Genomic DNA, 24,601 nt, shown 5'->3' with positions numbered 1-24,601 from the left:
TTGTAAAGATAAAAACTAAAAACACCAACTCTTAGGTTTTTAGATTAACTAATCAGCGCAAGTCAAGACTTTAAGGATTAACTGAAAGTACTAAAAATTAATTATTTAACCCTGATATGTCAAAATTAGTAGTTTCTGATTAAAAAATTCAGAATGAGCTGCTTTGCAGTGAAACGATGTAATGCAGTTAAAGTTTAACAAAAAAATAAGTTAAAATTTGGTACTGAAGTAAAAAAGAATTCTAGGTTACTTTTTCAAAGAGCTACCGCAATACATTATAAAAATATTACAAACCAGACAGATAAAATTTGTTTAGTTAACTGTTGAAAAGCAGACGATAACCTAGCCTATGAAGCTTCTTTAAGCTAAAAGTTTTGTAAAGAACAAAAAGATTTTATTAAATTTAAGTTTAGGCTATGATGAGAATTCCCTCTCTTATACTTTAACACTGTAGTATAGTACTCAATCATATCAATTACAACTTAAACTAAAGTGTTAAGTAATACTTTATATTTTTTGAAGTTATTTAAAACACTTATATTCACAAACTTATCAAGTTTGTCCTAAGTTAAAATGTAATTAAATTGGTACCTGAATTTATTTTTAATTTTAGAATACTAAGTAAATGATAGTCTTTCAACTTATGTACTTTTTTTGTAAACTAGATTAGGAAATCGAAAATTAATATTTGTGAATGTATAACAAAAACGATGTAAGAAACTTTACTTACTTAGTTTGTTTCAGTTTAAATTTCTACATTTAAATCTGAATTTTAAAGAAAATACAAAAGAAAGTTAACTATAAGTAAAAGAAAATGTTATTTTGTTAGAAAAAACACGATAACCATTACAAAAAACTTTAATGGAACGTTAAAAAACGAATGTTTATTTCTAATACAAAAAGCAGTAAAATTAATTTTTTTATGAAGTTTCAAACTAATCTCAATAAAATTAAAATGAGCTAGGTAACAATTAAATAGATTTTATATTTACTATCCACAATGTATCAAGTATATTTTCTAAAACACAAAATCTCTAATATATGAAAGAGAACTTGCTTCAAACAGAAAAAGTAAATAATAAATGAATATCTAAGGTGATTGTACTATTATTCAAACATAATTTAAGCCCAGCTACATTTAGCTAAAAACCTTCAAACATAAAAAACAGAAAAAATAACTAATTAAGACACAACGCAATTAATACAAAAGCAAATAAACTAAAATTTATTGGTAATGAATTATATTATTTTTTGAAATGTACAAAGAGTTTTAAGTGTGTAGCAGTATACAGCTTAATAAAAACTAAAGTGCTTACCTAACATTTAAAACTAAAATTATTTAAAGACTCTAAATTATTTAAAAAACAGAACTAGACTGTTGCTTAAAATTAACAAAAGTAGTTCAACAAATAAGTAAAAACTAGATACAAGTCAATTTATACTGAAACTTATTATCATAGCATCATAATATTTGGTTTTTCTGCATGTGATGTTGTCATAGAGACTTTCTTCTCATGCAAATCTTGTTGCCATAGCAATTTATGCAAAGAAACCATGTTGTCATAGCAACTTATGCAAAGAAGCCTTGCTCTTCACCCAATGATCTGATTGGACATTTGTGAATTTGTGATTTTCCGTAATCATTCTTGCTTACCTGTGAAAATGTTTTAAATAAAATAATTTATTTGTTACCCACATTTAAGGTTTATGGAATAAAATGTTAAGTCCAATATTTATTCTGACTAATCTTTAGAAAATAAAATGTACACACAAATTACAGTAATATTGATATAAACTAAATCAGTAGTACTTAAGAAGCAATAAAAACAACTTGGTCTTCTTAAAAATTACTACATACATAGCATGCAAACCTTCAAAAAATGATCAACATAACTTGATCTTCCAAGTAATTCCACAAACATTTCATCGTGAGTAATCACTATCAGCTGGAAATTTGTTTGTTTCTGCCTAGCTTCAATTATTCTGTTTATTGATACAATTTTGAAAAAATAATTGTTTTAAAATTAATATTATATATGAAGATAATTATCAGAAAAAAATTAATTGAAAATTCGTTTGTTTCTGTCTAGCTTATATTATTTTGCATAATTTGTAATAACTTTCAATAACTATAAGTAAAAAGAATTGGAAATTTGTTTGTTTCTGCCTTGCCTTAAATATTCTGTTAAATTTAGATTGTTTAATAAATACTACTGAATTTTTATAATTAATATGATGTGATATAGAGTGATAACTATCAGTTAGAAATTCGTTTGTTCCTGTCTAGCTCAGCAATTCTTAATCTGGAATAAATTCACCCCTGGGGGTAAATTTTCTTTATTACAAGTTATGTAAATTTATATTTATTAATTGTATTTTTAATTTTTAACGTAATATTAAGCTGTATTTATTTTCTAAGTTAAATAAACTCTTTAAATTTTACGATTTTTGTATCTAGTAAACTTAAAGTTCAAAATATATAGATTTTTTCATCAAAGTTAAACACTATTTTGTATATGGGGGTAAATTTGGTAATTACCTTCCAAAAAAGGGTACGACATGAAAAAATGTTAAAAACTACTGGTCTAGTTTCTACTATTCTGTATATTTTTATTAAAAACTAATTTTTAAGCATTGAAAATAATTCCAGTCGTAATGAAATTACTAAACAGTCTACAACATTTTTTTAAACTAGATAATTAAACAAGTTATATAAATACTAACAATATTTATTTTAATTTAGTAATGTTACTTACTGCACTAAGGCTTCAGCTAGTCCTTCGATATTTTCTCTATCCAGGTTAGTAGTAGGCTCATCCAATGCCATCACTCCACAATCAATACAGAATGCTTCAGCTAATGCTAAACGTATGACCAGAGAGGCTAGAACCTGTTATATGAGTGAGTAAAAAATGAGACAAAAAAGATACTAATCATGCGAGTATCAGTTTAATAGTTAGAAAGTCGGTTGTATGTACTGTACACATAATACAAATAAGTAATCTTTAAATCATAATTAAACTTTGACTTATGCTACTCACAAATATTAAGACAAAACACAAGACAATTGTGATAAAAAAAATACTAAGCATACGGGTATCAGTTCAGAAATTAGGAAATCTAATAAGGGTTGTATGTACAAATGTTACTAACAAGTAATCTTATACTTATACTATAACTGCGTAATACATTACTCAAAAATATCACAACTTAATCTCTGTCCCGCGGAACATCCACCTTCATGTCATTTCCACAACATAACAAAAATACACAGTACGGGGATGGGTCAAATATGCACGAAGACAATTTTGCACAAGGGGTCACTTTCCACGAATAGTCAATTTTGCACAACAGTAAATAAACATAAATTTAAAAATATTTGAAAAAATTAAAAATTAAAAATTAGGTAATGGTTAAGGGTAACAGTAATAGTAAAAAAAAATTAATTCAATTCTGAAAAAGTGACCCTGCGTGCAAAAATATCTTCGTGCAAAATGTCTTTGTGCGAAAGTGTCCCTTCGTGCACTTTTTACACCAACCAACACTGTACATAGACATTTGTATGCTTCTACAAACTTTTTAACTAATATGTATAAATAAACATACAAACTTATCTAATTTATGTAATTATTACAACTTTTTGACCAGCAGAACAATTATCTCTCATATCCATTTAAACAACTAAAACTACAAACAATCTAACAATTATAACAAAATAAATATTATTCGCAAATAATTGTATACTCAACTTACTTTCTGTCCAGCAGAACATCTGCCCCTCATGTCCATCTGTACTGAACCACACCTCATAACCACTTTGTAATTGTAAGTTCTCTTTGAAGAGCTCAATGAACCAGTATCGTCTCCTGATACTACTTCTATGTAGTCGATATCTGTTTGTTTATTTTATCTATTTATTATGCAATTGTAAGCTCTTTTACTTCTTAAGAAAAAACACAACATTTAACCCTTAAACTTTTCACCTCAATTTATAAACCTCAAGTCACAACGTTAAGTCTAAGATTTTTCCTTTGAACTATTACCTATAAGAATAGATCTCCATAAGTTAACCGCATTTTTAACTCTTTTTTTTTATTTTAAGCAGCTGATGCCTATTCCTAAAATCAATTGCTGTAAACAACCTTGTAAACTTCATTACTGTTTTATGTAATATGTTCTAAAAGTTTATCGGTTCATGTGTTACAGTAAATACTTGGTTAATTGGTAAAGAGGGTTGTAAACAAGTTATTATATTTGAGTTCAATACAAGTAGTACTGTAAACATATGGTATTTTGTTTTAAGAAAACAATTTTTCATTTTAATTAGTGTAATCATCACACACACTTTTTATTATACTTTTTATAATTTTTTCTTAACAAAAATTACCTCTCCCTCTGTTGCCACAGAAATTCTTATCATTAATATTTCTATAAATAAAAAATAAAAAACTGAAAACTAAATACATAATATACTCTTACCTCTTCCCCGGTACGTCTGTTGCCACAAGTCCCTTATGATCTTGTTAATCTCGTTCATCTTGGTCTTGTGAAACTGCATTATGGCGTAATCCAATGTTTTGTAATATTTCTCCAAATCTTCAGCAGCCATCGTGTTGACTGCAGTTCTGCACAAGCAGTCCTTGAATGCTGAGTGTGCGTTTCTGTGTGGAAAATATTTATATATTTATTTTAGTATATATTATTATAACAGATTATTTTATTGCAGTTCTGCACAAGCAGTCCTTGAATTCAGAGTGCGCGTTTCTGTTGAAGTTAAATAAGGTAATTTTTAATAAATGATATGTGTTTTATAACAACATTGCAGTTCTGCACAAGCAATTCTTAAATGCAGAATGAGTGTCTCTGTAGGAACATTCTTATTTAGTTATTATAATTATTAATTCTTTTTTTTACAGTTCTTCGATTGATCAACATTTATACTTATATATAATTTTCTTATATTCTTTCTATTATCTTATTCATATTTTTTATTGTAGATATGCATAAAGAATCCTTGAATGCAGAGTGGACATTTCGGTAGAAAATATTTTAACTATCAATTTAGTATAATATATTATTTTGATGCCATCCTAAACAAAAAGTCCTTTAAAAGTTGTGCAGGTGTTTTTTTATAAAAAAATAATTTGAACTAGCTTGTTTTACATGGAATTTTAAGTTATTATCAACTACTTCTACCCAGACAGTCCTTTAATGTCACGTGTTTATTTTAATTGTTGAAAGTATATCTGTAAAAACTACTATTGTCCTTAAAAAAATTATAATTTTCAAAGATGGATCCTTCTAGCTTTACAAACTATTTTTTAATCTAATAATATAAATTTTGATTAACAAAGTATTTACCTTGTTAATTAACTACATATACATATTCAAAGCAAACTTGTAACTACCCTGTTTCAAATCTTGCTTAAGTTCATTCAGATTAATTTTGCAATTATTTTAAATATTACTTTTCAAGTTTCAAAAAATGTTGTTTTATATATTATTTTCTGCAAACAACTAATAAAAACAAACTTGTAACTGTCTTGATTCAACTCTTGTTTGAGTTCATTGATGCTCTCATATATATGAGATTGTTTCGCGCTGCAAGTAGATATTTCTTTCTGTATTGACATCATTCTGTCGTTTGCTTTTTTCATATCCCTGTTTGTTTAAGTTATAATTAAAAAAAAAAACTATAATAGAATATTATTTATTAGATGAATATAACAAACAAACTTTACTTTATATTTAGGCTTTAAAAAATGTTTATTTATTTTGTACTGGTATATTAATTTCTGTATATTTCATATCTCTGTTTAAATAATAAATTTGTAAGCTAGAATAAAATACTATTAAAACAAAAATAAACAAGACTAAAACTTAAAAACTATAAAACAAAAGTAAAACAAACTTCAACAACTAAGTTCTAATGCATAAACAAAACAGGTTAAAAAGTATTAAATTTTTTAACAACTATCAAATATCTGAGAATATTAAGAAGTCACAAAATAATTTTAATTTATTTGTTATATTATTTCTATAACTTATTTACCTTTCTATTTTATCAGCATTTTCATTACCAAGCTTTCTTTTTATTTCTTTCAATTTTTCACTAATTTCTTCAATTTCGCGGGTCTTGTCCCTAAGAAGTTGATTGTCCTCCAATTCCCTGTGTCGATCCTAAATTAAAACAGATTCAAATTAATACTTCTATTTTATTGACACATTTTGGAAAATATTAAAGCAGCACTTTAAAAATACTTTTTATTACTTGTTCAACAAAACTTTAATTTTGAAAACTTGTTTTAACTTATAGTCTGACATATTTAACTGTTATAACATATAAAATCTTCTAAAAATGGGCTAGCCTGCTTTTATTTATATTACACTATAATATATAACAACTCAATTAATTACCAAAAGACTTGCATGTGTAACAAATGTATACTCTTTTATGTATAATATTAACTAATTACCAAAAACGAAGCAGATTTTTTCTGGAGATGGGCGATCCTACTTCTGTTCTCATCTTGTTCTTCGGACTTCGAATTAATTTTCATCTCGGCCGAGTTTAGCTTCTTTGCTATTTTCTAAAAATAATATTTCAAACTAAAATAACAAAGGTAAAGTTTTAATGAATTTAAAATAAAGCTGTTCATCTATACAAAATTATACATGTGTTAAAAGTTAATTCATAATTTTTTTTTGCTTAACAATAAAATAACCACTCTATGAAACCCATGATCGAATTTATTTTTAAATTTTTGATTTACCATTTAAAAAACTATAAAAAACACCTTTTCGTAAAAAACTAGGTAAATTAGTACCTCTACAATATTTTTTTACTTTTATCTATCAGATAAATGTTTAAACTAATGCATTGAAACGAATTTACATTGTTTAAATTAAAATACCTCAGCAATCAGACTGTAATTTTGCTGGTCGTACAAACGTATTTCTTCAAACTTCTCCTTAATTTCCTTGTACACCTTCTCATCATTGTTGATGTTGTTCTGAAGCTTGTACACTTTCTTCGCTTTTTCGCTCATCACCGATGCTTTTGCCTTCTTCATCTCAGTCACTTGCCTTTTTTAATTATAAGTTTTATTTTTAAAAACTATATATTTAAATAGTTTTCATGGAAATATTTAATGTACTTATTTTAGGTATTTGCATTTTTCAACTATCTAAATAAAATAGAAAATTTTGAAACTGAGCTTTAGTTTTTTCTTTTGTTATTTATTATATCAGTTATTTGTATGTTTAAACTTTAACTTTATTCTAACATACTTTTGCGATGGTTCCAGCTTATCTTCAGCGCTTTTAAGTTTCACATTCAATTCACTAATTTCAGACGACAAATTTTCGTGAAGTTCTTTCAATTGCTCAATCTTCTGCAGCTGGCCGGTAAGACTCAGTTTGTCTTCCTGAAATTATTATTATTTTATAAAAAAAATCTAATTTATGAACTTTAGTCTTTATTTGAAATATAATATATAACATGTAAAATATGATTAAAAATGCCTACTTGAGCTCTATTAGCTAGTTCTCTTAAGTTATGCAGTTTATTGTTGCCATAAATATAAACGTTATTAAGTATTTTTTTATATAGATATGTGACTTGTAAATAAAATACTAAGCTCTGTAAACTAGTTCTCACAAATTATGCAGTTTACTTTTAATATAAACATAGACTTTATTAATTGCTGTATTTTTTAATAAAAATAATACTTTTAAACAAAACACTTACTTGAGCTCTGTTAACTAGTTCTCTCAAGTTATGTAGTTTATTATTTGTATCTTCAATTTCTCTTCGCTTTCTTTCCATTGATTGGTTGTCTGGTAATTTAATTAGTTTTAGTTAAATGATAAATAATTTTAATCTAGATAACTATTTCTTGAAAAAAATTACTGTACCGTATGCACTGTTTAGGTATTATTCTTTCTACAATTTTGCCTATCTTAAAATACAGAAGCTTTCAAATGCATGCTTTGACATAAGTTTTTTTTAATTTATTTTGATTAAAATAAATAATGGAAAAATTTGGTTTAATATTGTAGACACAGTATTAATACTAAATAATTAACTGGTGCTGATTTCTGACTGTGAGATAAAAGTGCTTCTATTTTGATAATTATTTTTTCTAATTTCAGTAGTTCTTTTACCGTATTCATTTTTGCTAAATAAAAGGATAATGAACATTTTTTTCATTATTTATTTATATTTTTTATGTACATAATTTTATTAGTAACACCCATAAGTGCTTTGAAACAAAAAAATAACAAATATTAAACTGTTTTTTTTTATTGTTTATAAGAGAAAAACATTTCTTAAAATTCGTTGTAAACTAGTTTAAAACACTCAGATAACATTCAACTAGTTATTTATCTAACAATTTTTTTTAAAGTGTTCTTATTGATACTAATACTTGTACCAAAAATTGGTACTTTCAAAAAATAAAAAATTAAGGCTAAATAGCTACAAAATTTACTTACAATAAATAACTTACTGTTTACAATAAAGAAAATATCAAATTTCAACTAAATATTGGTACTTTTAAACAACAAACAGTCATCTGGTCTGTTAAAAAGACTTTAATGAATAGATATATACTGAACAATTAGCTGAAAAAATATGTTGCGTTTTACAACTTTACTAATGTTTTGCAGATGTAACGTCATAATACGGTATAAATGCAAATACATAAACATTTTTTAGTTTTTCTATCTTCAACTTTTAACAGCTATTATTATACTTTAGTTCCAACATGGTAACATTATTACTGTCATTGTATATTTTTACTTTCATATAACGAAAAGTAATTTGAATGAAAAACTATTCCAATCTTATTAATTACTATCAAAACATTATTTATAATTGCTCCAACTATTAATACTACTAGCACCATATATGGCTACTAACAACAATTGGCAGTTTTAAATTAGATTTAATAAGTACAACAAACGTACTTTTAAAGAATGATCAGATTGACTCGCCAAAGTACAAGTGTTAATCGACGGATGTTATAAATACAACACAACCTTTGTTTATGTGGTTTTATATTTTTATATATTTATTATGTTGTTACGTCACTATAGCCTTCAAATGCGTTATTTTTGAGAACATTGAGATTTTAACTATTATTTTGTTTTTTATTAAAATTCCGAAAAAAACATTTAACTTTAATACAACTTTAATTCTATCAAAATTATTTGATTTTTTTATGTTCTGATACTATATTACTTTGTTTTAGTCGTTAAACAAAGTATTTTTTACTTTTTAATATTTTAACAAAATTACAAAGTTCATACAAGTTTGTTGGTTAATTTTAAAAAATTCATGTCCAGTTAGTGGGTTTTTCATTGGTATTATTTTTACAAAAATTCTTAAAAAGATGTTCATTATATTTTGACTTGGAACATTTTTTTTTTTACTTTTATTCTAGTTTTTATTTTTAAAATAAAAATACTTTTCAAATGCTTTTGAATTAAAACAATTTTATTGAAATACTAATAGAGCTTTTTTTTCAATACATCAACTTTTATTTAGTTTAAAAAATTCGATACTTTTCTTTATACTTTATAGATACTGAACTTCTGTAATAGAATAGTTTTTCATTTCAACTTGTATACTTATAAATAAGTTTAATTCAACTTAAAACATTTCGCTTTTTTTAAGTTTTAAGGTTCCTAAATAAATAATTTTTTTTTACACTATTTATACCTGTTATTAAGTGTATTTAAACAAACTAGTATATTTAATAAAAAATTAAATATTTTTTTTCTAACTCTAGCTATGCTGGAAATGTACTTTAATCAAACACATTCGTTAATTTTATTATATTTTTGTAAACGCTAAATACGTTTTGTATCTTATAATATTTTCTAAAACTAACTTTTATTGATATTGTCACTCAATCGCTTTTTCTCTTCATTCAGTTCTTCAATAGATTTGTCCGATGAAGCGCTAGGTAAAGTATCATTGAGACTTTTCATTTTCCTCTTCAAATCGCGAACTTCTTTCTGTAATGTATGCATAAAATAAATTGTTTTTAAAATTCATTTGCTCAAAAATTCAATAACGCTTGAGAGAACTTGTAGCTACAATAAAATTAAAACCTCAGAACCAGAAGTTTAATGTCATAAATTTTATTACATTCATGTCAAATATAAAACTTTAATATCTCACAATATAAAACAAAAAGTAATTTAGATGCAATAGCTGATTTGCTGATGTATATATAAAGATAATTAAATGCATTAGAATGTTTCCGACCTCACAGCTTAATACAACAGACAACTTAGGAGTGAAAGATTTGATAAAATGAGTTATTTTTGACAGAATTATTAATACGTTTCTCACCTCACAACTAAGCACAACACTAAGCTTTGGTGTGACAGATTTGATAGTATTGATGTTTTTGTTGACGTCTTCTAAATCGCCCTCCAACTTGGTCATTTCGCCCATAATTACAGTGATGTTCTTTTCAATCTTCTCGCTTTCACTTGTCAATTTGGGTAGGGTTGTTTGGGATAACGTGTCAAGTTCTTGCCTGAATAAGTTATTTATATTTTAATTTAAACTTTGCTTGTCAGTTTTAATAGTATTACTTGTGACAGAGTGTTCAGCTCTGATCTGTTCTCATTATAAAAAAAAATAAACTTCACCGCAAGATTGACAACAACAGCATCCGAGACAAACTACGACCGGTTTCGTCCTTTTTAGGACTGTTTATTTTTAGAAAGTGAGCAAAGTATTATAAAAACTTACTTTACTTGTAAGTGTAACAAAAAAAAAAGTTTATTAACAATAAAACTATAGGTACTCTACAAAAAAAATATTAAATCACTAACTTTATAGGCTTTTGATCAATCAAACTCTGGTATCTTTCTTCTTTTACTTTCAGTTCCTTCATTCGTTTTTCCAATTTTTTTGGTGCTAATTTCAATTTCTTCTCCAAGTCTTGTGTCAGTTCCAATACTTCCTGTAAAACATTAAAATAAAAATTAGTGATAAAATGTAAAGTTTGTCGATAAAGAATTTTATTTTTTGCAATTTACAGGTCTTGATCTCATAAAATAATTAGTTTTACATTAGCAAATCTTTTATAAATCGTTTTCTTGTTTAGACTAAACATTAGTTTCGCTACAACAAGCTTTCTGTATAAAATTAAATGTTTGCTTTCTAAAAGAGCTCGGCTAAAAACTGTTTTAAATATAAGTTTAAATAAAACTAGGTTGAATTTTCTTCATAAAATAAACAAAAAATGATTTCATTAGTCATAACATAAAATATAAATACTTAGATTTTATTAAAAAGAAACTTTCATTGTGAACATTTTTAATTTTTTTTTTACCAACTTTAAGTTTATACTTTTACTTTTTATTTTTAGCTTAGCTTAATTTATATAGTTAAAATAGAAAAATATTCCTAGTACATAAAAATAAATTTCAAATTTTTATGAAAGCACTGATTGTATTTCTACTTATGTGTGTATGAGTAAGATAACAGACGAAATTCATCATCAATAAAAACATATTGACTAATTATTTCCAATATATGGCTTAATATTATATCAATATTTTTAAAACTTTTAATTTAAAATTTTTAATGAAAAACATACTTTGATATTTAAACGATAAAATTATATTTACATGGAAAGCATTATATAGTGTGTAAAAGATTTGTATATATTATTTGTGTATAACATGGACAAATACTTAATTTTTTTAACACAAGTATTTCAAGCAAAAACAAGTTCTGTGATGTTTAAACAACTACCGTATTAAACTAAATTAATTGAATGTAGTATTTTTACTTTTATGAACCTATTTTTTTTATATATGATTTAAACACAACTAAAAATACTTATAGCGATTGTATCTTTTTGATAAGTTATATACTTTTTTAACGACTTTAAAAGTCAAGAAAACACTCCAAATTGTATTTGAAACAAAATAAATAATATCAAAAGCTTCGTAACACAGTAGGCAGCTAATAGTAAAAATAGAATATAATTAACCTCACTAGTATAACGAAAATTAGCATCATTAAAAGCTTAGCGACACAGTAGACAAGGCACACCAGGAGTTATAAAAAAAATATATTTAATAGTTTTACTCAAACAAACATTTGCATCATCAAAAGCTCTGTGACACAGTGGGCAAGGTACATCAGAAGCACTATCACCACACATTTTTAATTTCTTGATGTAATCCTTGTAAAAATGCTCAGTACCGTGCAATAAACCTGTACAAAAATTTCAATTAATTATATATTATATGAATTTTATGACCACTCATTTTCAAATTTTTAATGTAATCTTTTAAAAATGTTTAGTACATACCTGTATTTAAATGTATTTAAATGATGTATGATAAACTAAGTTAGCTATTATGAAAAATACATAAACCCAAAACCATCGAAATGCTGAGCTGTAGTTTAAAATTCTGCATGTGGTAATAAACAACAGTGTATAAGAAAGAATTCTGCAACTTCTAATCAAACCTTTAGTCTCCTGCAGCTCATCAATTTCTTCTTTTATGATGGTGATCTCGTCGTTCAGGTCCTGGGACCCGCATATTTCAAACAGGGTCTCGTCTAAATTGCTGATTCTTTCCTGCTTCTCCTTGGTTTGAGCTGACAGCATGTCACGTTTGGCGCGCAGTCTTCCTAACTCCGTTCTAAAAAAGAACTTAAAAATAATAAAGTAAATAATCAATACGCAGTTTTCCTGTTATATTTAATCTATTAAAGTTATTATAACATATCCTATTAGGCATGTAGTCTGCCTAATTCTGTCCTGGTGAACATAATTTAAAAATTCAGTCCCTTTTCTTTATAATATAGTTTTTGTATATTATGTTTATAATGTAATTAGTTAATTATCGGGTACAAAATTAGTAAATTTAAGTTTTTTAAGCGGACTAAAACCGTAATAACATTTATATTGAAAACCTATTTATATACTTAAAACATAATACAAAAGCGTTTTTTTTTTAAATATTGCATTTTTGATATCAATAGATACCAAGATAAAAATTAATTTAAAATTAAATTAAATAAAAAACTATGATTCTTAAGTTATTGTATGATATTTATAAAAGAATGTTTATAAAAGCAAACTAATCTAATTAAATATTTCAAAACAAAAACCTCTTTTCATCAAGTTCCTGCCTCAAACCAATCGATTCTTCTTCTTTATCTTGAACAACACTGTTGAGACTGCTTGTGGTTGGTAGCTTTGATGTGTACCTGTAGAGTTTAGTATCTCACAGTATCGTATACAATTATAACTATATATTACAAATCTTTACGAACTAAACTTATATTATAAAATAATTAATTTAAGTACCCAAATTTTTTCAACTTTTCTCTACATTCTTCGTTGTTTTCTTTCATTGATGACTCTTTTCGTGCCATTTCTTTTTCAAACATCTGGATTTTCATCCTGTGAAAAAAATAATTAATAAAAAACTGAAGATAAGAAGAACAAAATTTGAAAAAAATAAATTCTGCATGCTTCAACAACTTTTTTAATATTAATTAGAAACACATACATATTTTTATAGTTACCTTGATTAGATTCACACTTTAATAGAAATCAGACTGAACCAACATAAACGAACAATACTTCATATAATCGAATAAAATAAAAACCTAGTCTTAGCTGTCTTATGAATCATATTTAACAAACTTGTAAATAACACTTACGTTAATATATTTATCAAGTAAAATTTTATATCTAAATTTTTACTAAAATCACATAATACGAACAAAATAAAAACCTAGTTTCAGAGGTCTTATGCATCATGGTAATCTCTTTATCAATTCTGTCCCTGTTAACTTGATCCTGCTTGTTTTCCTTGGTCATCTTCTTTATTTCGTTCCTTACTTCATCAACGTCAATGCTGTTTGATTGCGCTTCTGAGAGCTTCTCTTGCTGAAAATAAATTAAGACTCTAACAACTTAGTCAGGAAAAATTTTGGTCAGACGAACCTTTCTTTTAGTAAAAACCACATTAAACAAAATTGTTTGAAAATAATTGTTTTAAAAACTTCCGTGGACTTATTTCAAGAAGTTATAAGCAACTGTTTATTTGAAAGTTTAAGAAACTAAGTATAATTATGTATTAAATAAAGCTAACAGCTTCATCGAGTTTTGTCTGCAGTGTTTCCAATTCGTCATTTTCACTCGCCGATTTCAATCTGGATAGTTCGCGCAAGTTCTGTTTGAAAAAAAATGATTATTACTTACTAGAGTGTCTTGTTTAAAAAATCAGTTTTGTACTCGGAGTTTTGAATCCAAGAAGAACAACTTTTTTATTTGTACAAAATAAGTTACAGGTTTAACTCAAGTAAGCGAAAAAGATTGTATAAAAATATTTGTTAGCGTTGCAGCTAAATTATCGATTTGGTCAAACTTGTAACTATTATAACAGCCACACAGTTCATACATTATACAGAAGTAATAACTGCACCACATAATTTATTTACTTTAGATAAATTATATACCCTAGCTTGAAAAATATTTTTTTTTAATAGAATATCCTAATTTTTTAATATAGATTACAATTTCTTAAACTAAAATAAATAAAAATTCTGCTAATATTTATCGTAGAGGTATTTTTTTCTATAGCAGTGGACTTAAATAAAGAAGATTATTTGTAAAAACTAACTTTACTTCGGCATGATTCTGCTTCTTATTAATTAATTTCTCATTCAAGTTAAACTTTAAATCAAAACTAAACAAATACCTTAAAAACCCCATTTAAATGATAAAAAATAGTTAATGTAACAAAAAATGTTTACTTATTAATCTTACCTTGGCATGGTTCTGCTTCTTACCAATCAAAGTTTCTTTCGCATGTTTGACAGCCATTTTGCTTTCTGTTAATTTTTCCTGTGCTTCGTTGACCTGCTCCTCGCAAGCTGATATTTTTTCATCGTACTCAGACTGAATAGATAAAATGTTAGATGATTACATGTGTTTACTTATTATGGTTTACGATTACATAGTTTATGATGAATTTACTTGAGAAACTAGTTTCGTAAAATTGAAAATAAAAACACGAATAAACTTTAAATGTTACTTTAAGAACACTAAACAAGTGTTTAAAATAAGAAAATATATAACTGCTTTTGTTATTTAGAAATATTATTCAAACTTAAATGGATAAGTCTTAGTACATTTATTTCCTTTGACAATTATTTGTTGCTGTCTTATTCATGTCAACATTGGTAGAAATAAGTCTATCACTTATCTTACAACATCTATATAACCCAAGCCATCTCTTTTTACCAACCTGAATATTTTTCAAGTCATTCTGCTGATCTTGCACGTAGTTCTGGTACAAATTGAGGAACTCGTCAGCAATATCGTCATCATTAGTGGGTTCGAAGTTTATTTTGTCTGAACTGTTTTGTATTAATTCGTTCATCACGGATCGTTTCGATTCCATAACCTCCATTTCGCTTTTTATTTGACCTTCGAGTTTAATTTTGTTATACATTAGTAAACATAATATAAAATAATTTATAGGTTTACAAGTTTTTATAAATTAGACCTAAAATTTACGTTGTTTGTACTTCTTTGTATGTTTTAAATATTAAGATATAATGTTTTTTTAAGAATATAAATGTAAAAAATTAAGTTTTTTTTATAACTAACATTTTGGTACTTCATAAAATACATGAAGCTGTTTATTATCAAGTTCTTAAAATTATGCTATCTTATTCAACAATATAAAAGATGTGAATTACTATATAAACCTACAGCACGCCGATCTCTTTTTACTCAAATACCTAAAATTCCTATTATCTATAAAAATGATTAACTACTTGGTTGACTTTACTTTTGACAATTTTTTTAAGATTTCAATACCAGCTCTACAAAAACTTCCTATTTTACAAACAAAAAGAAATTGTCATTTAACATTCAAATAACCTTGTTTGGATGAATACTCCAATTTCTTATTTGTGAGATCACTAATCTCCAATTTCAATTTATTAATATTATTTTGTAATTGCTGAACTTCTTCATTCATGTTATTGACACCAACGTCTTCCTCTTCCAACAACTTCTTCAATTCTTCATCAGTGCCCTTTAATATAATTACTTGCATTTCTTAATGTTTTACAGATTCTTGTGTAAATTAATTAAAATAAATAGTTTTAATTCTTCATCTGTGCTCTTTCTATAATATATATCACCTGTATTTTTCAATGTTCATAAAAATTGTCATTACTTACATATACATTTTAATATTTATTAGAATATTTTTTGATAGTAGTTTACCTGTAACAATTGATTTGGTTGTAATATTTTTTACTTTTGCCAGTAAACTTATATTAAAGATGGACACATACTTCAAATGGATAAAAAAGTAGGATGAGTATGTGTGAAGTTCATAAACAACTACATTTTTATTATGAAGTACTTCAAACAAGAATCTCAACTAAATTTTAAAAAACGTAAGAAACTTTTTTGATGACCAAAATAAAGCTGTGACACTTGAAGTAAAAAGTTATGACATAATAATTGGCAGTATCTTACAGCATCAACATCATTATTAATAAAAAATACTTCATACTAACTTGAAATAAGTTTCTAATATTACTCTCCAGTTTGTTTTTATCTTCCTCAATTTGCTTCATTCTGCCCTCCGTGGTTCTCCTTAAAACTTGCAGTTCTCGAACCTTTTAAAATATTTATTCATAAAAATTACGAATTTACTTTTAAAGATTTTTAAGAATAAAACTTTTATATTGTAGTATTTAAGTTAGGTTGCATTCAGAAACCTCGATCAAACTACCAACAAGAGCTTAACTTAGAAACTTTTATTAATAATTTATTTTAACATTAAATAATTCATAATAATATATTTTTTTAGTAAATTTAACACTTATCATACTGTTTATTGGTAAAATTGGGTTCCCTTGTTTTAGGAGAAAAAATTTTCTTATTAGAAGCTATGTATGTTTCTTAATTATCTAACCCTTATCATATTGTTTTATATACATTGAAGCTTTATAGTATATGCAACAAAACTGAACGTAAATAATAAAATTCTCCTTACTTGGTCTTCTTTATGACGTAACTGCTTGATAGTGGCCTCTAGCGGCTGGAGTTCTTCTTTCAGTTGCTTTGAGGTGTCATCCACAGACTCGTATCTTATTTGGAGGTTCTGTAAAGATAATACTAATAAATCTAATTTATGTTTCAGTTGTTATCGTCTACAAACTTGCATATCGTCTAGAACAGGGTTTCCCAAAGTAGGCGATATCGCCCCCCTGGGGGAGATTTTAGTAAGTTGGGGGGCGATAATTAGTAAGGGGGCGAAAGGGTGGGCAATAACTAGTAAGGGGGCGAAAAGGGGGCGATTTTAAAATTTTGGGCAGTTATAAAATTTTTACTTTTTATCTTGCTATTTTACTAATTTTAGCTTGCTATTAAATAATTGACCCTACGGTAAAACTTAAACAAAAAAATTTATTTATATATTATTTATATTTTTATTTATATATTAAATAACTTTATTTATATATTTTTTTATTAAAAAATTACATAGATCATAGACGATCTGAATCCCTCTCGACATTTTATAACCTGACATATATGTTATTTGTGATCATAAATGGTTTGTAAAAATCTATGTTGTCTATTATTAAGCATCACCTCATGATATTACTAATTGTTTTTTGAAAATTTCTAAGTTAGACTAAGAAATAAAACTATACAGGGTTGCCAATTTACCTAGAAACCTGGAGTTTGACAATTTAGGCAAAAAAAAACTGGAAAAATCTGGAATGTTTAACAATTTTGACATATTAAGTAGTAAAATTTCGATTTGACACAAAAAAGCTATCATATAGATAAAAATATGAATCCCAACGAGGTAGATCTTTTTGAAGTAAACGACTTACAGAAAACCTTTTCAGACTTACAAACTGACCTTGAACTAAAAGTAAATTTTTCCAAAGAACGATCTGAAAGCTTTTAGACTCAACAAAAACTAAAACAAAAGTATCCAATCATTTAAGATAAATTTAGATTGTTCTTTATAGCTTTTCCTTCTAGCTATGTTATTAAGAAAGCTTTCACTTCAATTATCAACATTTTGAGCAAAAGATCTAATCTAGATATTTGTAAAGGAGGTGACTTGAGGCTTTATGTTACTGATTATGAATCAGATATAAAAAATTTGTAAGCATTCATGAACCTCATCCATCACATTATATTAGACTTCAGTAGCAGACATTATTTTATGTAAGTTTTTTTTTTAATTTTATTTTCAAAAATGTTTCTTATTTAAACTTGTTTGTATTGTAATTAAGTTGTCTTTTTATAATAACAATTTTATTAAGTTATTTATTCTACAACAGGTTTGCATAATGTCTAATGAATGTTAATTACGGTAGACTTTCTCTTGAATTCGCACTTTTTACCTAAAAAAAGTGCAAATGTATATTCTCTTAAATTTAACATAAAAAAAAGTCTATTACTAACTAAGTATCAATAAAACAAAAAATATATTACTTTATAGCTTAAATAGATCTATTTTTTAAATGAATGTTTGTTTTATGTTTTAGTGGACTTCATCTTTATTCATAACATTATTGACTATAACATATTGAAATTTGTCATTTTGTAAAAATAGATGATAATGCATTTTTGAGTTCGCGCTTTTTTGATTTTGTTCAAAGTGCGAACTCAAGCGGAAGTCTACTGAAACTATAAGATGGTTTTTGTTTTAAAGTTGTTAAAAGTTTTTTTTTTGACCTGGTTAATTTTGTAGTTTATGTTTGTCGTTTTACATTACAGTAAATGTTTTTAAAGCATAGTGATTAAAATTTTTTTTTTTTAAGTATTTTTTTAATTTTGTTTATTCTGTATAAATAAAAAAATCTTGATAAACTTTAAAGTTTTTATTTCAAAAAATATGTTTTTAGTTTTAAAAGAGTATAGATTTAAGTCTTAATTTGAGATGACTTAAAATTTTTAATCAAAAAAATTCTTAAACTCATTTTTATTTTCTAACTTGATTTATTATTGTTAAAAAATTTATATGTTGAGGAATTTTAAACTATTATAACAACTGTTTTTTGTTTTATCTTAATTCAAAATATCTTAGCAATTAGAATGTGTTGTTTATTAAATAGTTTAACACTAGCTTTTAGTTTTTCAATATTTTTTCTGTTAAATTATTATAGGCTAATAGCTGGAAAAAATAATTAAACACAATTAAATAAGCCATTAAAAAGACTGCTACAGTTACAAAATAAAATTTTAAACTAATTAAAAGTTTTTTATTTTTTAATTGATTACTTTCTGTTCATATAATTAACTGTAAAACATTTGACTTTTTTTTTTGAATTTAAATTAAGAAAAAAAAATTGTTAGAATTAAGGTTTAGTTTCCTAAAGGTTATTCCAAGTCAAATACTATTTTATGGTATTCTACTACGAAACATATAGTTTTAAAAAATTAAAATTAAATTTTTAATATTACAGCTAACTTGCTTATAACATATCTTAGCATTGAAATTAATAATTTTAATTTATTAACTGAAGCTGTTGATGAAACCACTTTTCATATGAGATAATCAATCAGTCGATCAAACTTCCTCAAACTAGATCAGATATCATGTTTTAATATTTATTTCATTATGTGTCAAATAAACTGTTTATCCTTTTATAGTTTTTATTCTCTGGTGTAGTAATTCTAGAATATGTCTATTTATATAAAAATTAAGTATTTTGTGCGGCTTAAATAATTTACTTAGTATTAATTTCTAAATGTCCTAAATTCGTTATACGAGAGATTATTATAATGCCAGGTTGCAGTTAAGATTTTAGATGGGTAACGTACGGTTCAGATCCAGTTTAATTTCGACCCGCTAAGTAACTTGAAAACTACTTTCTGCAAAATAAATAAAATTTATTTTTTTGATACTTAATATTTTGAAATACGCTTTCAACTTGGGTTTCAGTTCATAATAGTATTTCCTAGATCACAATAATACTAAATCATTTTGTTACAATTTCCCTCGAGTTTTTTAATTTTCTTATATGTTATTTTTTTAAATTATGCAGCCCGCAATCACATTTTTTAACGAGTTGAAACTAGAAAATATTTTTTAGTAGTATGATTTGCTGACTACAAAAGTTGTCCACCACTAACCTAAAAGTTTCATTGGTTTTAAAAAAAATCATATTTAAACAGTATTGATTACAAGTTACAAAAGACTTTTTAATAATTAGGTATTTTAATATACTTTACTGGGCTTATAAGAAAATAACTGTAGATTATTTTCTCAAGCCCTGTAAACTACTTTAAATATAGCCCAAAAATGCGTGCATAAGAAGTACCAGACTAAATTACATTTCAAAAACAACTTTTTTGGCTTAAAATTTTGTACTCAAGAGAAAAACTACTTTGTAAAATCGTGGGGGGCGATTATTTTTCAAATTTCTGAAAAGGGGGCGATTTAGTAAATGAGTTTGGGAAACCCTGGTCTAGAAACTCTATTTGGACTAAAAGTTGTTGAACTTTATTAACTTGATTGCTCATATAACAACTGACTCATGGTCGTGCTCCAAATGATTAATAGATAATAATATTCAAAATGAAATATATTTCAAACCTCCAATTGTTCTTTCTTCTTAATAGATTGTTCGTAATTGTGCTTCAGATGAGGCATCTCAGCTTTCCATCTCAACACCTCACTTTTTTTCTGTTTCTGAACTTTTCTCAATTCCTCCAACGCTTTGATGTAGCTGTAGATGAATTGCGGTAGAAAAAGGGGTTGGCAAAAATTATATGTAAGACTAGCACACTATAAAGTAATCTATGCATACAATTTAAAAGATTTCAAAAATTACTGACCTGATAGCCTCGAAAATATTATCATTTTTTTAACACTTTTAATAAAAAATGAACAAATACTATACAATATAGCAATATTAGATAATTAGTCAAGAACTTATAATTAAACTATTCAATAAAAATAAAAACCTGGTAGCCTCGAAAATATCGTCAAATTTCTGTTTTACGCTCTTGCCTTCCCCCAGCGGCCAGTTGGAGTCTTCCTGGTGGCAGAATATGACGTTTTCCAGAACTGCCTGGGAAACCCCCAAGCTTGAAACCATCTCCCTGTTTAGTTCAGCACACTTTGAAGTTATTTGAACTTCCTCACCATTCTTTCTGTGATTATCAAATATTTATTCCATTAGTCTCTATATTAAAATATATATCAGTCTCTATAACAAGTTTTTGGAAAATTCTCTCCTTGTTTTCAAATTTTTCTACAGGTTTTTATAAGTACACACTTTTGGGTCTATTTTTAGTTTAAAGTTAAGTTTAAGGTAAGATGCTGTGCTAAATATATTCAAACATTGAAAACATACTTTAAAGCTACTTTAAATGTGTTTTTAATAAAAAAAATTGATAATGACAATTTTTTTTTTTTATATGATAGATTTTTTAAGTCAAATCGAAATTTTACTACTAAACATGTTAAAGTTGTTAAAAATTCCATTCCCAGGTTAAAAGTGATTTGTTCAAAATTGGTTTTTTAGTCTAAAATGTCAAATTCAAGGTTTTTCCAGGTTTCCAGGTTTTTTGGCAAAAGAATAAGTAAAATATTTTGAATAAAAATCTGACTGTTGTAAATCATTTTAGTAATAAAAAATAACGAACTTGATTTTAGCAAATCACAAAGTAGCTTGATTTTATATATAACGCTGTATAACAAACTTGGTTTTAGTGATGACACCGTCTTGGGTTTTAAACTGCACAGATTTTTGTTTCTGAATTGCTTGCATGCCTCTTTCAATTACTAGCGTTTCACCGTGAACGTTCCTGCATAGAAGTTGTACCTAGCAAAATAATTAAAAATAAATATTTTATTTATATATTATAACAAAAAGCTTTTCACCATGTACATTCCTGCATAAGAGTTGCACCTAGTAATAATAATTGGTATGTTTAGTTTGTTTGTGAAAAGTATTCAATTAATTTCTTAATAAGTAACTTAGTGTTTTTTATACGTATGTTGTGAACAACAATAATGGATTAAATATTTAACTAAAAAGTAACATGTAATTATGTATACTAAACTACTTCAAAATAGTTTTTATTAAATACCTTTGCTTTGTTATTTTGTACATAAAAACTGGTAAGTTACAACTCTTAATTAAATATAAAAAACAATGAAATATAAAGTACTTTTGCTTTCACTTCACTTCAAACTACTTATTTCGGATCATGTACAAACTATTAACAAATAAATAAAATAAATAAGTAGTTACCTTTGCTTTCACTTCTGTTTCTACTACTAATTTTGGGTCATGCACGAATGCCCCTCCTTTCGATTTGGCTGGGTGATCACCAGTCGTCGCGTATTTCAAGCATTCAATAACTGTCTGTTTTTAAATATAAAGATGATATATACGTTTTAAATATGTTGGTTAAAAAGTAAATAAAAACACTTTGATGTTTTTATTTTATCATATGTTTAGTTATTGACAATCTAAGAGTTCAATAATAGATTTAACTACCAGAGTTTGTGGCAAACATGATGTACACATATAAACTAAACTTTACAATCATGCTTTAAATTTTTCCTACCCTAACCGAATTCCAATTTCAGAAGATGTTAAAATTAGTCAAGCTGACATTAATTATATAGTTAAAACAGATTTAATACAGGAATCAATTCAAAATGAAAATTCATGTATTGAAAAATGTATTTATTTCAAAATTTACAGTTACTTGGAGAAATTGGACAAATTGACATTAAATAGAAAAAACATATTTAAAACAGTAATCAATTTAATAAAATTAAATAAATTGTTCATTCATATATTGAAAATAAAAAATATACCAAAATTTACAGTTACTCAGTTTCAACGCTAAACTTATTTTCAAACTGTGATTCTGCAACAAAAAACTAATCAAATGACAAACTATGTAAAAATTGATAAAGCATCATTAAAATGTATTTAAAATTTAGAAGAACTTTTTGTATAAATTTGAATACTATATAATGGATAAATAGGCTAATATTGTACAGAATTGCAATTCATAAATGAAGTTGAGTTAAAATCTATGAAAATCATGAAAATAAATAAAAAGTTTTTATATATTGTTTACAAATTAAGTTGTTATGGTTTAGAATTGTATTGTTTAGTTCTATGTAGTATAAAATGGTTTTATATTGAAAAGGTTTATTTGAATAATCAGGGTGGTGTTTTATACATAAACATGTGACTTTGGTTAAAATTAAGCTTAAGAAAATTTCAAAAACTAAAATTACAGTAAAAGTTATCACTACTAAAATCACCAAAAAAGTAAATATACCTATTAATCTTTAAGAGACAAAAATTAAATAATTAAAAAATATGGGGACAAAACATTTTAATACTGAGGGTGAGTACAACACAATATTTATTAGACCAGTAAATATATTTGTTAAATAGTTTAATTTAAATTGACCGATATAAAATCGGTTAAATGTTGTGGACATTGAGTAATGAGCTCATTTCTTTGGATTATGGATTTTCTTTTATGTGTCTTTTAGTCAAACATACATAATAAAAATAATATATCATAACAAAATCATTACCAATTAACATATAGTCTTTCCTGCCCCATTAGCTACGAATATAAAGTTCAGTGGATGTTAAAACTAGACAACTTGATCATATAAATTAAAAATAATAACAGGATGGCCACTGGTTTTTGAGAAATTTCTTCCAGGTTTTCAAAAATACACATTTTGGGTTTATTTTTAGTTTGAAGAAAGTTTTAGGTTAAAAACTGTGTTAAGTAGTATAACAACATTGAAAGAAACTGTAAGGCTACTTTCATTATTTTAATTAAAATATTTTTGAAGATGACAAATTGGTTGACAAATTAAAATTTTACTACATGACATGTAAAAATTGTTTAAAATTTCAGCTTTTTCAGATTTTTTTAAAGTTTCTTAAGATCCATGTTTTTCCAGGTTTTTTAGCCTAAATTGTCAAACTCCAGTTTTTTCCAGGAAGATAGGTTAAGTGGCCGCCCTGTAATAAACTATGTATGCTAACTGTTTTTCCGCCACATCTGCCCCAACATCAACATCAGCAGATGTTGAAACTTGATGACTTGATTTTATTTAGTAAAAGCAGTAAAAAATTATTATATATAAAATATTTAAGATATAATAATTCATACTTACAGTTTTTCCCGCCCCGTTAGCACCGAATATCAAGGTCAGTGGGTGTTGAAACTGGATAACTTGACGGTCGTCGTTCTTTGGTCCGAACGATCTGATGCCCAAAATGGACATTTTGTCTATCATAGACATGGTGGTGGAATGTGTTTGAAAATAGGAATGTTAGAAATACTAAAAATTTGGTCAAAAATTACGAAGTAAATTAATGAACGAAACATAGTAAAATTTTTTAATGAACTTAAAAGATTTTCATACTAACTTACAATAATTAATTATGATGCTAAATACTATAAATTGGTCAGGAAACATACCAATTCAATCGTAGATCAAAACATATTTTTTTAATAAATGGAAATAATAAAACTTTCAAAATTGGTCA

General features: G+C 25.9%; 1 protein-coding gene across 1 annotated transcript; it reads right to left on the bottom strand.

Annotated features, from left to right (window-relative positions):
* Nucleotides 1-1,404: 1,404 nt before the first annotated feature.
* On the bottom strand, nucleotides 1,405-24,369 carry LOC145842280 (DNA repair protein RAD50-like). Its single transcript, XM_082949702.1, has 30 exons — nucleotides 24,226-24,369; nucleotides 22,313-22,426; nucleotides 21,759-21,880; nucleotides 21,018-21,206; nucleotides 20,647-20,779; nucleotides 17,080-17,187; nucleotides 16,598-16,699; nucleotides 15,948-16,104; nucleotides 15,307-15,488; nucleotides 14,826-14,957; nucleotides 14,149-14,229; nucleotides 13,789-13,943; nucleotides 13,356-13,451; nucleotides 13,157-13,255; nucleotides 12,509-12,684; nucleotides 12,132-12,250; nucleotides 10,855-10,985; nucleotides 10,364-10,553; nucleotides 9,897-10,023; nucleotides 7,751-7,839; nucleotides 7,291-7,427; nucleotides 6,915-7,086; nucleotides 6,477-6,590; nucleotides 6,053-6,180; nucleotides 5,533-5,661; nucleotides 4,480-4,661; nucleotides 3,754-3,893; nucleotides 2,757-2,890; nucleotides 1,872-1,983; nucleotides 1,405-1,654 (listed from the first exon to the last, which is right to left on the bottom strand). Exons 1-30 carry the CDS (start codon nucleotides 24,352-24,354, stop codon nucleotides 1,571-1,573), a joined length of 3,963 nt encoding a protein of 1,320 aa, XP_082805828.1. The 5' UTR covers nucleotides 24,355-24,369; the 3' UTR covers nucleotides 1,405-1,570.
* Nucleotides 24,370-24,601: the final 232 nt, after the last annotated feature.

Source organism: Thalia democratica, chromosome 8, assembly GCF_965202585.1.
Source record: "Thalia democratica chromosome 8, ktThaDemo2.hap1.1, whole genome shotgun sequence".
Classification (NCBI taxonomy): domain Eukaryota; kingdom Metazoa; phylum Chordata; class Thaliacea; order Salpida; family Salpidae; genus Thalia; species Thalia democratica.
The sequence above is the reverse complement of the archived record's forward strand: the minus strand, read 5'-3'. Positions and strand labels throughout refer to the sequence as shown.

Coding starts and splice junctions, on each gene's coding strand:
- LOC145842280 (XM_082949702.1), bottom strand. CDS start 24,354: ATGTCTATGATAGACAAAATGTCCATTTTGGGCATCAGATCGTTCGGA. Junction 14,958..15,306: donor ATGACTTGAAAAATATTCAG/GTTGGTAAAAAG, acceptor TTATCTATTCAG/TCTGAGTACGATGAAAAAAT. Junction 12,685..13,156: donor CAGGAACTTGATGAAAAGAG/GTTTTTGTTTTG, acceptor GTTCTTTTTTAG/AACGGAGTTAGGAAGACTGC.